Source organism: Cotesia glomerata, linkage group LG3, assembly GCF_020080835.1.
Source record: "Cotesia glomerata isolate CgM1 linkage group LG3, MPM_Cglom_v2.3, whole genome shotgun sequence".
Classification (NCBI taxonomy): domain Eukaryota; kingdom Metazoa; phylum Arthropoda; class Insecta; order Hymenoptera; family Braconidae; genus Cotesia; species Cotesia glomerata.
Window position 1 is genome coordinate 22,134,317 of NC_058160.1, and position 17,468 is coordinate 22,151,784.

General features: G+C 28.0%; 2 protein-coding genes across 2 annotated transcripts; both read right to left on the reverse strand.

The window, feature by feature from the left end:
- Positions 1-1,705: 1,705 nt before the first annotated feature.
- On the reverse strand, positions 1,706-3,433 carry LOC123261451. The gene is made up of 3 exons (XM_044723044.1): positions 3,419-3,433; positions 2,533-2,934; positions 1,706-1,981 (listed from the first exon to the last, which is right to left on the reverse strand). Exons 1-3 carry the CDS (start codon positions 3,431-3,433, stop codon positions 1,706-1,708), a joined length of 693 nt encoding a protein of 230 aa, XP_044578979.1.
- Positions 3,434-7,363: 3,930 nt separating this feature from the next.
- Positions 7,364-10,776, reverse strand: LOC123261452 (ribonuclease T2-like). Its single transcript, XM_044723045.1, has 3 exons — positions 10,769-10,776; positions 7,570-8,161; positions 7,364-7,501 (listed from the first exon to the last, which is right to left on the reverse strand). The coding sequence occupies exons 1-3, from the start codon at positions 10,774-10,776 to the stop codon at positions 7,364-7,366; spliced, it is 738 nt and encodes a 245-aa protein (XP_044578980.1).
- Between the last annotated feature and the right edge of the window lie 6,692 nt (positions 10,777-17,468).

The window sequence follows — 17,468 nt, forward strand, 5'->3', positions numbered from 1 at the left end:
ATGTATGAGTATATATAATTAGATACAATCTTTTTTACCTGGGTAATTTTAAGATCCGACCAGATCTGCTCAGATCTGATTATATCTGACCAGATCTCGTCAGATAGAGACAATTTAAATATCTGGCCAGATCTGTTTATATATGGCCAGATCTAATCCGTTTTTCCCGGGCGGGTAATCAAGTTCAAAAATTTTCGCGCTCTCGAGCTGCTGAATTCGACGCATTCGCTTGCATAGGCACCTAGAGGGCGACACGGTCGCGGCGAATCAACAAAACAACAAAATTTGTAAAATTAAAAATATTCAAAATCTTGACAAGGGACATAAAAATTTCCATGTCACAAGATATTTACTAATTAGTATTGAAGTCTCATAATATCTACTAATTTCTTATTGATATTGAGGTAAAGATATGTATGTTGCAACAACAAGATAATCTCATTATTTTATTCAAATGATTTTGAACAATCATATACATATATATTAGGGTGTTTCAAAAAAAGACGAATTTTTTTTTTTTTCTTTTGGTGTCTAAAAATTGATAGTATACCTAAAAACAAAAATTTTGGCGCCCATGTGAGCTCTTAATATCAATAGTAAGATTTGCCTGTATCCATTTCTTTATTTTCCATTTAAATAACACGGGAAAAATTTTTTTTAATTTTTTAATTTTTATTACTTTGGAACGGTTCATCATAACAACAATCTAAAAAATGATATTAGTAGGAAATTTTACGCTCTACAAAAAACGTTTGAAGACCAAAGTTCCTCAGATTAACGGCTTCAAAGATATCCGCGGTCAAAGATAACACTAATAAAAAATTTATAATATTTTCCAATAAAACTACAAAAAAAATATCATATGCTATATTTTTATTATTTTTTATGTTAAATTACTTCAATTCCGTTAACCTGAGACTGTAAACTTTTTTTTTTACTAATTAATTCAATACTTAACTCACGAAATGCACTAATATATAAATATAAACGTTAAAAATATCTTATAAATGATTTTTTGGTCTCTTTTATAACAAATTTATTTTTTTTTTTACTAAATATTAAGAAATTTAATTGAACAATTAATTCTTTATAACAAAAAACTATATTTACAACTTGTTACAACAATTTTTCAACTTGAAAATATTACAGTTTTATAAAATTACTTTTATTGCAATTAGGATATTGTTTTCTATGTTCTGTCACTACTTGCAACAAATATTGAAGCTGTTCTTCATCTTTCGTTAAGCATCGATTATACTGCTCTATCAATGCCACGCCGCGTTCTGCTACATCATTCACAACTTGAAGTTTCCCGAAATACTCCAAGTTTTCTAAGAAATTCGGATTCTGAGGCCACAAAGTAACATCCTCATCAATGAACTCATACGACAAATCAAACGATTCAAATATATTAATCGATCTCATAGACATAAATTGACTAAGATCTTTATTTAATAATGACTCTAAATTTTTCTTATCTATTATAAAGCGATTTGTTGTAGTTTCATTGGCTTTACAGTTTTTAAGAGCATGAACTATTCTTTTTTTTGTTCCAACTGAAACATTTTTATCAAAGAGAGATAAAACAGACAGCTCGTTGTTTAAATATCACAAGTGATCGGCTAATTTTTGTGAGCATGTCTGTGAAAGACTATTATTAAATCTTTCATATGAAATTAATTCTTTAATCAAAGTTAAATCATTATTAGGTGCTGTTATAGCACACGGCGCAGTGAACCAAGCTTTTTAAATAGAATATTATGATAAATAAACAAAGTTCTCGTAATCCATCTATTTCCGATTTAGTAAGATGAAATTCATTTCTGAATAAAAAAATTTTTAAACTATATACTGCTTTAGCCATCCACCTTGCATGATGGACCGCTTCAGGATGCTTAAATGTAATATTTGTGGTAGTAGTACCCAAAAATATTAATGATAATTCCAGAAGTTCACGGTAATCGTCTCGACAATGATCCATCTACAAAAAAAGTTATAAGTCAAAATGAAATTGATTATATCGCAATTTCAAAGTTGAGAAGACTAATTATTATTAACTGATGTGAGGTAAAAGTTGTAAAATATTTTACAAACGCAATTTTAATCGTTAAAGATGATTGAAAGTATAACAGTCATGTGAAACTGATTTTCAATATTTTTAATCACGACGGCAAGTTAATTAATCAGAGTAAAATTGATAATTGAGGAGCTTATTTTCAAAAAGGTATCTTTTGATTTTTGATTAATCGAGACAAAAAACTAGTTATCTTCAATTATAAATATTTGTATTGAACTTTTTTTAATTTAGCTATAAAGTGCAATCGGTTATGAAGCTGCAATTCGATTTTCATTTATAAATGTTCATAATTCTCAAAGTAATTAGTATTTAAAAGTTCAGAAAACTGGTATTTTAAAATATGAAAAGATACCCTTTTGAAAATCAGCTCCTCAATTATACTGAACTTTATACATTTTTCTTTTCCACTTTAACATCAGTTAATAATTCTTCAGCGCTGGATTAAAAAATTTTACTTCTATTTGATTATTAACGAATTTCAAAATCTCATCTTTGATTGGTGTTATTACTTCCAAAACTTTTTTGTCACAAATACCAGCCGTAAAGTTTGATTGGTCAATTTCATCCCACTTCTTTTTAAATCTCTGATAAATTGGAACGTTTGGGCCAGACGAAGCAGGCCAGTATACTTCAAATGCACTTCGAAGAACAATTTCAAAAATATGGTGTCGGCATGGCAAGTACAACAGTTTTCTACTAAGAGCCTTTTCTACTAATACACACGCACCATTTCTGTTGAGAGCGTTGAGAGCAAAGCAACTAAATGAAGTTAGTACCGAACAACCAGGCTTACCAACACAGAGCTTATTAGCTACAACACTCAAATTAAATGAGTATAATACTCTGTACCGACAGAGCTAAATGAAGCTCTGTTGATATTTTTCAAATAAAAAACATTTGATCAAGTTTTATAGTAGATTTAATTGATTTAACGTATTTACAGAATTTTCATATTATTTTGAATAATATGCAATGATGAGTGTTTGGTGAGTTTGTGTAATAAGGAACTTTACATTTTCCTCTTACAAAAATTTATAAATTTTATAAAATATAAAATAAATTTGTTATAAGAAAGACCAAAAAATCATTTATGTGACATTTTTAACGTTTATATTTATATATTAGTGCATTTCGTGAGTTAAGTATTGAATTAATTAGTAAAAAAAAAAAAGTTTACAGTCTTAGGTTAACGGAATTGAAGTAATTTAACATAAAAAAAAATAAAAATATAGCATGTGATATTTTTTTTGTAATTTTATTGGAAAATATTTGAAATTTTTTATTAGTGTTATCTTTGACCGCGGATATCTTTGAAGCCGTTGTACTTGCTGTTGTACTTACTGTTGTACTTGCCATGCCGACACCATATTTTTGAAATTGTTCTTCGAAGTGCATTTGAAGTATACTGGCCTGCTTCGTCTGGCCCAAACGTTCCAATTTATCAGAGATTTAAAAAGAAGTGGGATGAAATTGACCAATCAAACTTTACGGCTGGTATTTGTGACAAAAAAGTTTTGGAAGTAATAACACCAATCAAAGATGAGATTTTAAATTCGTTAATAATCAAATAGAAGTAAAATTTTTTAATCCAGCGCTGAAGAATTATTAACTGATGTTAAAGTGGAAAAGAAAAATGTATAAAGTTCAGTATAATTGAGGAGCTGATTTTCAAAAGGGTATCTTTTCATATTTTAAAATACCAGTTTTCTGAACTTTTAAATACTAATTACTTTGAGAATTATGAACATTTATAAATGAAAATCGAATTGCAGCTTCATAACCGATTGCACTTTATAGCTAAATTAAAAAAAGTTCAATACAAATATTTATAATTGAAGATAACTAGTTTTTGTCTCGATTAATCAAAAATCAAAAGATACCTTTTTGAAAATAAGCTCCTCAATTATCAATTTTACTCTGATTAATTAACTTGCCGTCGTGATTAAAAATATTGAAAATCAGTTTCACATGACTGTTATACTTTCAATCATCTTTAACGATTAAAATTGCGTTTGTAAAATATTTTACAACTTTTACCTCACATCAGTTAATAATAATTAGTCTTCTCAACTTTGAAATTGCGATATAATCAATTTCATTTTGACTTATAACTTTTTTTGTAGATGGATCATTGTCGAGACGATTACCGTGAACTTCTGGAATTATCATTAATATTTTTGGGTACTACTACCACAAATATTACATTTAAGCATCCTGAAGCGGTCCATCATGCAAGGTGGATGGCTAAAGCAGTATATAGTTTAAAAATTTTTTTATTCAGAAATGAATTTCATCTTACTAAATCGGAAATAGATGGATTACGAGAACTTTGTTTATTTATCATAATATTCTATTTAAAAGCTTGGTTCACTGCGCCGTGTGCTATAACAGCACCTAATAATGATTTAACTTTGATTAAAGAATTAATTTCATATGAAAGATTTAATAATAGTCTTTCACAGACATGCTCACAAAAATTAGCCGATCACTTGTGATATTTAAACAACGAGCTGTCTGTTTTATCTCTCTTTGATAAAAATGTTTCAGTTGGAACAAAAAGAATAGTTCATGCTCTTAAAAACTGTAAAGCCAATGAAACTACAACAAATCGCTTTATAATAGATAAGAAAAATTTAGAGTCATTATTAAATAAAGATCTTAGTCAATTTATGTCTATGAGATCGATTAATATATTTGAATCGTTTGATTTGTCGTATGAGTTCATTGATGAGGATGTTACTTTGTGGCTTCAGAATCCGAATTTCTTAGAAAACTTGGAGTATTTCGGGAAACTTCAAGTTGTGAATGATGTAGCAGAACGCGGCGTGGCATTGATAGAGCAGTATAATCGATGCTTAACGAAAGATGAAGAACAGCTTCAATATTTGTTGCAAGTAGTGACAGAACATAGAAAACAATATCCTAATTGCAATAAAAGTAATTTTATAAAATTGTAATATTTTCAAGTTGAAAAATTGTTGTAACAAGTTGTAAATATAGTTTTTTGTTATAAAGAATTAATTGTTCAATTAAATTTCCTAATATTTAGTAAAAAAAAAATAAATTTGTTATAAAAGAGACCAAAAAATCATTTATAAGATATTTTTAACGTTTATATTTATATATTAGTGCATTTCGTGAGTTAAGTATTGAATTAATTAGTAAAAAAAAAAGTTTACAGTCTCAGGTTAACGGAATTGAAGTAATTTAACATAAAAAATAATAAAAATATAGCATATGATATTTTTTTTGTAGTTTTATTGGAAAATATTATAAATTTTTTATTAGTGTTATCTTTGACCGCGGATATCTTTGAAGGCGTTAATCTGAGGAACTTTGGTCTTCAAACGTTTTTTGTAGAGCGTAAAATTTCCTACTAATATCATTTTTTAGATTGTTGTTACGATGAACCGTTCCAAAGTAATAAAAATTAAAAAATTAAAAAAAATTTTTCCCGTGTTATTTAAATGGAAAATAAAGAAATGGATACAGGCAAATCTTACTATTGATATTAAGAGCTCACATGGGCGCCAAAATTTTTGTTTTTAGGTATACTATCAATTTTTAGACACCAAAAGAAAAAAAAAAAATTCGTCTTTTTTTGAAACACCCTAATATATATATATATATTATCAATTTTTTCATAATGTGAATATCTAAGATATCTTTTTAATTTTAAGGCATGCGTGACAAAAGACGTAGTGGAAAAGATCTGTCAATGGATGATGGTCCGTGATATCCTGGACAATCTATTTTTCTGAGGCTCAAATCATAACATACTCTAATTTCTGTTAAATATTTCTCGGTACCAGCCTGAAACAGAAAGATTGTGGATAATTAATTATTTTTAATTTATTAATTTATCAAAATAATGTACTTACTCGATTATCCACAAATTGTATTTTAACTTTTGATCCTATGTTCTGAATTAATGCGTCATAAAAGGTTCCTAATAAAGCAGTTTGACCAATATCGAGACCACTTTTTTTTACAACAGTAGAGGGATTAATATTGTTATACATATTTATAGCGCTTTTAAAGTAGCCAACATCATTTGTGATTGATTCAGCTCGTGCAGCACAACATCCATATATATATACTTATATATTAGAGTGTGTTTCAAAAAAACAAACTATTTTTTTTTTTTCGAAGAACTTTGAAAATTCTTCAGAGTATCCCTAATCGAAGACATTGTGAAAATCTCAGCCCTTAATATTAATGTATAGAGGTGGCTGTAATTAATTTTTTATTTCCATTTAAATAACAAAGAAAAAAATTTTTTTTTACTTTTGAATTTTGCTAGTCAACAACGAAGCATTTTATAGCTATGATCGATACATATTCTTGTAGGAAATTTAACGATCTACAAAAATTGTTTGAATGAATATATGCGTACGGAGAACCATTTCGGAGTTATCAGGCCTTAAACATCGAACTGTTTAAAAAAATAAAAATATTTATTTATAAATACGAAAAATCGACTTAAATCACTTAAATAAACAATATTATATATCAAAAAATTAAAATGATAAATTTCTAAGAGGTTTTTGATGAAAAGTTTTTATTAATTATTGATTACTGGCTAATTTCACTGAGCAGCGCTAAAAAAATACAGATGTATTACGAATTTATGGTCAATATACCTTCAATAGTACAATTTACATAAAGTTTTTTTTAGAACAGCTCGGAAAGTCTTCTCTATGTTTTTTTACCGTTTGTAGCAAACCTTGAAATTGTTCTTCACTGTTAGTTAAATGCTGATTATATTTAGTAATTAATGCGACATTCCTCTCAGCAACGTCATTTACTACTTTTAATGAGAATTTATCAGTACTTACATTTAAATTTGTAATTCATGGTTTTTTTAAGGAATTCACAGTGGTGCATGTGTTCTCGTTGAACAAGCACTAAGAAGAGAGTTGACTTATTTACCATGCCGTCATCACATTATTGAGCTAGTTTTAAGATCCGCATTTGAAACTTATTGGCCTACATCTTCAGGTCCAAATGTTTCGATTTTTACTCGGTTCAAAAACAAATGGAGTGATATTGATCAACAAAAATATACTACTGGGATTTCAGACAGAGAAGTTCAAGAAGCGCTTGCAAATCTTACTATTGATATTAAGAGCTCACATGGGCGCCAAAATTTTTGTTTTTAGGTATACTATCAATTTTTAGACACCAAAAGAAAAAAAAAAAATTCGTCTTTTTTTGAAACACCCTAATATATATATATATATTATCAATTTTTTCATAATGTGAATATCTAAGATATCTTTAATTTTAAGGCATGCGTGACAAAAGACGTAGTGGAAAAGATCTGTCAATGGATGATGGTCCGTGATATCCTGGACAATCTATTTTTCTGAGGCTCAAATCATAACATACTCTAATTTCTGTTAAATATTTCTCGGTACCAGCCTGAAACAGAAAGATTGTGGATAATTAATTATTTTTAATTTATTAATTTATCAAAATAATGTACTTACTCGATTATCCACAAATTGTATTTTAACTTTTGATCCTATGTTCTGAATTAATGCGTCATAAAAGGTTCCTAATAAAGCAGTTTGACCAATATCGAGACCACTTTTTTTTACAACAGTAGAGGGATTAATATTGTTATACATATTTATAGCGCTTTTAAAGTAGCCAACATCATTTGTGATTGATTCAGCTCGTGCAGCACAACATCCATGTTTGTCATATTCATGCCTCCAAAACTTTTCAATTGCATTGTTTTCTGTTGGAATATCAAGGATATTGAACCATCTGTTCTCCAAAGTTTTATAAAGATTGTCTCTTCGATTTTTAAAATGATTAGCATTGAATTGGGATCTACGATTTTGATCAATGCACTTTCTTGGCACATTTCCGTTTATGACAGCTGGCCAAAGACCATGGATTGCCCAATAATCTTGATTTACCAAATGTGGTCTGGTTTTCTTTCCTTGCAATTGATATAGTAATCCTAAACCTCGTGACCAAAAAACACTTAATATCAAATAATGAAAGCATTGATCGGCTGGACTATTATTATCTACGCATGTTAAGTCACTTATTTCATTGATCTGTGAATACCTGATGGAAAAAAAAAATTCGTATTAATGGAGTATAAATATGTATATGTATTAATGTACGAAATGTGCTCCGCCAGTGACACATAACATAAAATATATGCCATACAAGAAAAATAAAAAATTTTAATAATCATCTGCCTAATTATTTATCATAAATAAATTGTATCAAATTAACAGAATTAGATAACGACATAGTCTTTTATATATTTACATGACTTGAAGAATTGAATGAATAATAGTTTCAAAAAAACTAAAAAACACGCTTCTAACAGAAAAATAAATTAAAAAAAGAAAATAAATTTAAATTAAGAAAAGTGTCAAAAAGTTCAATAAATATAAATTAATAATAATATAAATAAAAAAAAAAAAATATGTATTTCATTTTTAAAAAAGCGTGGGGTGCATGGTATCAATAGTTATACATATTTCATCGACAGATATGAGTAGAGTGATTATCATTTCATAATATCTATTTTTGCCCTCCGGGCGGAAAGTGGCAACTTTTGTCCCGCTGTGCTAAGCGAAGTTACCGCTTTCCCCCTTCGGCGGACAAAAAAATAGTATACAGCCCTTGGAAAGTAAAAAAGAAAACCTCAGATCACATGTTTGTCAACCTCGGCTTCGCCTCGACCAACAATTACATGTGATCTGAGGCTTTTCTTATTTTCCTTCCCAAGGAGTGTAATATACTGAAAAAACTAGGGTTTTTAACTTCTATGCAATCGACAGAAATATATATCGACGAAAGAATTTTAAAACCAGTGCAATAGCAAATTTCATAAATGGTATAATAGCAGAATAGGACATAATTTTAAGACTACATATATAATATGGTACTCAAATTGAAGCTTGTTTAAAGAGCTTTCAGATGCAATTTACAGAGATTCAATAAGTTAGCCCATTCCGAAGTTATTCAGGTTAAAAAGTGAAAAAATATGAATTTTTAGAATTTTGAAAATTTCTAAATCCTGGCATTTCTGAAAAATTTTACGACTACACATATGATATGGTATGATTTAAAAAGTTTATGAAATATATTTACTTTTAACACCATTATTACTTTCCTTCCGCCTCTCTTAAAACGATAATTTGGACATTTTTTAATTAACATTATTAAGTTTATCGATAAATAATATTTCGAAGTCTAAACTATTAAACGTTTATACGATGATACGTTCAATATTATATAATCAAAGTTCGAACTAAAAACGTATGTATTTGCGAGATTCAAAGTAACTGAAATTAACTATCAATAAAGTGTTGAAGGAACAGATAATAAATTAAAATACTATATTATACTATATAGTATTTATAAATTTGACTATACTATATTCTAAATTTGCGACTGTGCACTACAAAAATTTGAGTAATAACTAATTAATTATGTTTAACAGTTATTTTATAAGTTATTCCACGGGGTTGGGCCTTTACAGTTATTTTAAAGAGAAGTGGAATTATTTGGAACTATAATAATTTAGTGATAGTACAGCAAAGACATGAAAGTCTTAGGCGTAGTATTTACAGGCCAATATTTCAGTACTATAACTAATAGCTATTAGGCTCAAAAAAAGCTATGATAGTTTTAAAGTATTATTTATTTTAGCAGAAAGCTATGTTATCGATAGACCTAACAATTTAAAAAATATAAATATAAAATTTAAGACTATAATCGGCATTATGTATAATGCAGTTACAGCTCAAAACTTCAAAATGGGATATTCTAGTGAAATATAAAAATTTTCTCTACAATTTTGGCAGCTACTTAATACAAAATATGAATGTTATAATGTTACATCTGCGTTATCTGTTCTTTTTTTAGATACATATTTTTACCATCTTATGATAATAGGAAAATCTAAGAATTTACTATTGCTTTTAAAGTATTTAGAAAGATATTTAGAATTACTTAAGCTATATATGATTTTAAAAACCGAATAAATTATAAGTTAATACATTTGATTTCGCGACGGAACACAACGATTAATTAAATATTTATGGTTGTTTTTATTTTCTTATTTTTTTTTATAAATTACCGTCACTGCAATTTTTTTTGAAGCTAGAGTTAAAATCGCCATAAGTCAGGGCATCGGTGGAAATCTCTAATATATAAATATTTGATAGAATCATTTTACCTTGAATTGTCTTGCGTTAATTGAGCATGCAGAACGGATAATGAATGTATGATCAGTGCAAGCAGCAGTACAAAATGATTAAATTTCATAGTTCAATATAAATGTGAGCTATAAATATTAGAATCGTTGATAAAACTGAATACTCAGGTAATCATCGTGGAGTATATATAGTCATTTTTCAATTGAAATAGAGGGATTTATCGACGTTAGACGTACGATATAGCATGACACTAATAAATTATACCTACTGATCGAGTTTTAATGAGATATAAGATATCAGTCATTAGACAATGGAAGCAGTAAAAAAAACAAAATTCCCCAACATTTTATAATTATTAGTATGATAAGTAAGATTGATATCTGTCAAATTAAACCACGTATCCACTGAATTTTTATTAAATTGTCTCCATTATATAGAACGAAATAATTTGTCATTGAATTGAAAACACTATTTAATTTATTATCTATCTACATACGGAGCCATATCGTTCATTTGCTGTACGTTTAGCCATATCCTAAAATTTATTATTATTATTAAATTATTGTTATTATAACTATTAAAATATTATTTAAAAAATATTATTACCATAAGAATTTATTATTATCATTAAATTATTGGCATTGAAGTATTCAATTTGAATTAGCAATTTTCTTGATTATGAAAAATGTTTAAATTGTCTTTATATTTATATAAAATGTGAATTTCCATTGAATAATTTAGTTTATTGATTTTAACAGAAAATTATACGCGGCTTATTAGGTTTTTTAATACTATTAGCTACTATGAGAAAAATAGAACTTTAATTTTATTGCTTACAATTGAGCTCTAGGATTAACGAACAAACAAAACCCTTTATTTGATTATAGCTCTGCCTGCAATAATCTATTTATTTATGACCTTTTAATTTTGGGTGGGAAAAGTACAAAATTCAAATTAAGAATGTTGAAAATTCTTTATGAATATAAAATGCTAGAATTAACTATCAACAAACAACCTTACATATGTATGTTTTTAAATATATTTTTCTAATTAAATTTTATTTATTAACCAGACCAACTGCACAACGAGCTAACATTGTTTGGGTTCCATTTTCACCAAAAAGTCAGCTCTTTAAGGTTTAGGCAATTTAAATCGAGCAATGTACAGATATTTCGATATCTCGGTAGTTGCCTGTAGGAGGTACTTCAATCTAATTGACTGGACATTTCTTTTTAATCATTTTGACTATACCATCATATTTTCCCAGTTATTTCCACTATAAGTTTTAAAGAACGGGTTTTTTCACTAAAATTGATAATTACTATACCAAGCAGTGTTTTTAATTAAAAATATAATTATACTTGACAAGATAGGAAACTTGACTTTTAGGCCTCAGTAGAAATATGCCTTTGCGCGATCGCGCTTAAGCATGCAATATAATGACAGGGCTATAGTGTTAAAATGATTTTATGACATGTATTTAATTGTATGCGCATATAATGTCGCGGATGTGACGATAGCGGATCATATGATGTAGAACACTTATATACATAAATGCAATATAAACAAAATAAAGAAATTTGTGTTCTAGAAAATTGCTTGATTTTGGTAAGGTGAGAGTAGATCACTACTGAATACTTTTTTCACTATGAGGCGAGGAAAGAAGGATACTTAACTAAAAAATATGAAATCACTATAAAGCGAGAAAAAAGGTTACTTAACAAAAAGATATGAAATCCGAACGAAACAGTTTCACTGTAAAAAATTGCGCCAAGTCCACGTTCATAAAACTCATCTCAATAACATTCGCACTTTACAAAAAAAAATAATACGCGTTTCAATAATTTTTATTCTTTACAAAAATATGTGAAATACAAAAAAAATACCAAGAAACCGTCATAATGTTGAAAAAATTGAAAAACAATTTGTTGAAAATTTAAAAATTAAAGAAAAAAATTTTTATCGTACTTGGCGCGCGTCATTGAGTAACCCAAATTTTTTCAGGATTAATGAACATTTTTTTAATGTATACAAATTTATCATTAGGTTAACCTATAAAATGCATAAATATAATTAATGAATTATTACTTCATGAAAGTTTTACAAAAGTTAGGTAAAACCAAACGTGCAGGCCTTAAGCGCATGCTTAAGTTATTTGTTTTGAATATTCCCGCGGAAAGATAAAACTTATGTTCATGCAATAATTCAAAAAGGCATTGAGAAATGGCTTATCAGGAAAAATGATTTTGCCTTATCATCATATATAATCATATATAACTATATACGATTATATATAATTTCCTACGCAATTATATATGCTTATATAGTTATATATATATATATATATATATATATATATATATATATATATATATATATATATATAGATATATATATGTCGGAGATAATATCGAGCTGGGTTTTCCTAGAGATAGGGAAATTCCCAATATTTTAGTTTGTCTGTTAGTTTCAAGCAAAATTGTAAAGCATAGAATATTTAATAATTATTTATAACTTAAGCCGATTATAATTTTTATGGTTATGGCGATGGGCTTGAGTCCGGAGTGACAATGGTCACCAAACGTAGCCGAGGTCACAGGATAGAAGTAAAAAGTATATAGTTAGAAATATCGACAGACAATGAGGGCTGTCGAAATATTTTTGAGTGAATAAGTACTTAGGGTACTTGGAACGGGAGTTCTCGTTGAACATTGATCAAGTAAAGATCGCATACATCCTGCTGACCCCGGATTCGTTCTCGGTCTTATTTCCCCAACGTCTTTAACTGTTATATCAATCGTAGTAGAATATTTGTAATTAAATCTATCATTTGTACAAGTTAGTGTACGTTATATTTCAAATCAAGGTTTGTGTTATATTTGATTATTGTGAAATAAATAAAGATGGCTGAAAATGATCCAAAGGACTCCAATAATGCCCAAACCAGTATTCCTCCGACATATATATATATATAATATATATATATATATATATATATATATATATATATATATATACTTATATATTAGAGTGTGTTTCAAAAAAACAAACTATTTTTTTTTTTTCGAAGAACTTTGAAAATTCTTCAGAGTATCCCTAATCAAAGACATTGTGAAAATCTCAGCCCTTAATATTAATGTATAGAGGTGGCTGTAATTAATTTTTTATTTCCATTTAAATAACAAAGAAAAAAATTTTTTTTTACTTTTGAATTTTGCTAGTCAACAACGAAGCATTTTATAGCTATGATCGATACATATTCTTGTAGGAAATTTAACGATCTACAAAAATTGTTTGAATGAATATATGCGTACGGAGAACCATTTCGGAGTTATCAGGCCTTAAACATCGAACTGTTTAAAAAAATAAAAATATTTATTTATAAATACGAAAAATCGACTTAAATCACTTAAATAAACAATATTATATATCAAAAAATTAAAATGATAAATTTCTAAGAGGTTTTTGATGAAAAGTTTTATTAATTATTGATTACTGGCTAATTTCACTGAGCAGCGCTAAAAAATACAGATGTATTACGAATTTATGGTCAATATACCTTCAATAGTACAATTTACATAAAGTTTTTTTTAGAACAGCTCGGAAAGTCTTCTCTATGTTTTTTTACCGTTTGTAGCAAACCTTGAAATTGTTCTTCACTGTTAGTTAAATGCTGATTATATTTAGTAATTAATGCGACATTCCTCTCAGCAACGTCATTTACTACTTTTAATGAGAATTTATCAGTACTTACATTTAAATTTGTAATTCATGGTTTTTTTAAGGAATTCACAGTGGTGCATGTGTTCTCGTTGAACAAGCACTAAGAAGAGAGTTGACTTATTTACCATGCCGTCATCACATTATTGAGCTAGTTTTAAGATCCGCATTTGAAACTTATTGGCCTACATCTTCAGGTCCAAATGTTTCGATTTTACTCGGTTCAAAAACAAATGGAGTGATATTGATCAACAAAAATATACTACTGGGATTTCAGACAGAGAAGTTCAAGAAGCGCTTGCAGATATAAAAGATGAAATCCTAATACTTATTGCTAATTACTTACAAGTAATGTTGATTATGGTTCTTAATTATCTTCAATTGCGTTTCGTATGTGTCATAATATAAATAATCATTATTATTGTTGTTGTAGATTTCGCAACCAAGAGGAGATTATAAGGAGCTTCTAGACTTAGCTCTGATTTTTTTGGGAGCTTTGCCATCTGACGGAGTAGTTTTTAAATATCCTGGAGCTGTTCATCATGCAAGGTGGATGGCAAAAGCGATTTATAATTTAAAAATATTCATGTTTAGAAATCAGTTAAAGCTAACAAAGACCGAAATTGTAGGAGTCCGTCAAATTTGTATTTTTGTGATAAAATTTCACATAAAAGCGTGGTTTTCAGCAACGTCATCGATAACAGCGCCAAGTAATGATTTAATGCTGATAAAAAATTTGCTTCTCGACAAAAAAATTAATTCAGCTGTTTCAAAAAAGACATCTGAGAAAATGGCTAATCATCTGTGGTACCTTTCTGAAGAATTAGCAGCTTTGGCTTTATTTGATTCGAGAGTTTCACCGGAAATAAAAATTAGAATGGTAACTGCTATAAAGTCCCGAGATAGTAGTATATTAAATAAAAAGCGCTTCATAATCAATAAGAATAAGTTGAATACGTTATTAATAAAAGATCTAAGTCATTTCGTTTCTAAAAGATCATTGGTATTATTTGAACGATTTGGATTGTCTACTAAGTTTCTTGATGTCAACATCACTTTATGGGCTAGTCACAGAAGCTTTCAAGAAAATATTCAATTTTTTAGTACATTAAAAGTAGTGAATGACGTTGCTGAGAGGAATGTCGCATTAATTACTAAATATAATCAACATTTAACTAACAGTGAAGAACAATTTCAAGGTTTGCTACAAATGGTAAAAAAACATAGAGAAGACTTTCCGAGCTGTTCTAAAAAAAACTTTATGTAAATTGTACTATTGAAGGTATATTGACCATAAATTCGTAATATATCTGTATTTTTTTAGCGCTGTTCAGTGAAATTAGCCAGTAATCAATAATTAATAAAAACTTTTCATCAAAAACCTCTTAGAAATTTATCATTTTAATTTTTTGATATATAATATTGTTTAAGTGATTTAAGTCGATTTTTCGTATTTATAAATAAATATTATTATTTTTTTAAACAGTTCGATGTTTAAGGCCTGATAACTCCGAAATTGTTCTCCGTACGCATATATTCATTCAGACAATTTTTGTAGATCGTTAAATTTCCTACAAGAACATGTATCGATCATAGCTATAAAATGCTTCGTTATTGACTAGCAAAATTCAAAAGTAAAAAAATATTTTTTTCTATGTTATTTAAATGGAAATAAAAAATTAATTACAGCCATCTCTATACATTAATATTAAGGGCTGAGATTTTCACAATGTCTTCGATTAGGGATACTCTGAAGAATTTTCAAAGTTCATCGAAAAAAAAAAAATAGTTTGTTTTTTTGAAACACTCTATTATATATACCTATATATAAGTATTTACAACCAAATGTCGACTTATATAAAATTGAACCTAAGTACATACTTGATTAATGTCAGTCTATGTATATTTATATACAAAATCATATATAATCTGATCAGCCTGACTTATAATAGCCCATATACACATATATAAGTTATTGTTCCATACAACCATACATAATTATATCGATATATATATATATATATATATATATATATATATATATATATATATATATATATATATACTAGCTGTTACCCACCCGCTTCGCTGGGCGCTTTATAGAATTGCATTTTTTGATCTAGACTTGAAATTTAATTAGAGTATTGTTTTGACTTGCATAGATTCCAAATGAGTATTGAAAGTTTTAGTTAATGTCATTGCAAGTCTCATAAGTAAAGTTGAAGTCTGTCTAGCTTCAAGTGCGAAGAATTTTTTTGTCATTTAAAATTTTCTCAGCGACATCAATTTTTCATAGAAAATAAACTTAACATGTTTTTTTACATACTCAGTGTTTGGAAAATGCATTCATTTTAATCAGTAACATTCCCTCGATCCCGTAATAAGAACAATTTATAAGTTATGTAATCAGCAAAAATAACATGTATGTAAAATTCTAAGTTCGTTGACCGAATTACTACATATAATGTTAAGTTTTGGAAACCTTACAATGACTTTTTTCCCCGCTGGTAAAGAGACGTTTGTTGCAAGGAAATTTTTAGCAAATGTTATTGAAACTCAATAGACAGGGTCTAAATTTTATGTTTCAAAAAGTCCTAGTTGATAAACAACAACATTTTCAGTAGATTTCATAGATATCTAACTATTTTAATTCTTGAAACTAATTTTACCATAACCAAACATACGATCAGCATATAAATATAAATTTTCAACACTTAGTTCACCAGACATAATTAGCTTCTTTCTTTAACTTTTTTTTTAAATGACGTGATATCAATCAAATATTAAGGTTATGTAATAAAAACAAAAGAAAATCGTATTAAAAACAAATGAATGAAAAATGAGTCTTTTGTTTTTATTAGCGGGAAAAAATGTATATAAAAATTAATCGTAAAAAAAATGTGAAAGGGTTGATAAAATCCAAAAATAAGTAGCCTATAACCATATATGAAAAATTCTGCGTCGAAAGGTAGCAGTCCCATCCCGATAGCTTCAGTAGTTTTGACGTCAACTTTTATCAAAGGAACCCTATTTCGTTATATATGTATATTTTCCACCCACGCATTCGCCCACGCGTAGGTATATATGGAACTAAATTCTCAAAAAAGTAACGTAATAAAAATTATTTCCTTTTATGCCGATAAAAAAAACAAATAAATTGAAGAAAAATGCTCGTATTTTGTTTTTATCGGCGGGAAAAAATGTTTACTAAAGTTAAATAGAAATAAAATGGTGAAGGATAGATGGAATTCGAAAAATAAGTAGCCTATAACCATCTACAATTCATTCCGCATCGAATGGTTCTAGTCCCATGTCAATACGTTCAGTAGTTTTTGCGTGATTGACGGTCTACGAAACCCACTTTCATTATATATGTATAGACTAGCTGTTACCCACCCGCTTCGCTGGGCGCTTTATAGAATTGCATTTTTAGATCTAGACGAAATTTAATTAGAGTATTGTTTTGATTTGCATAG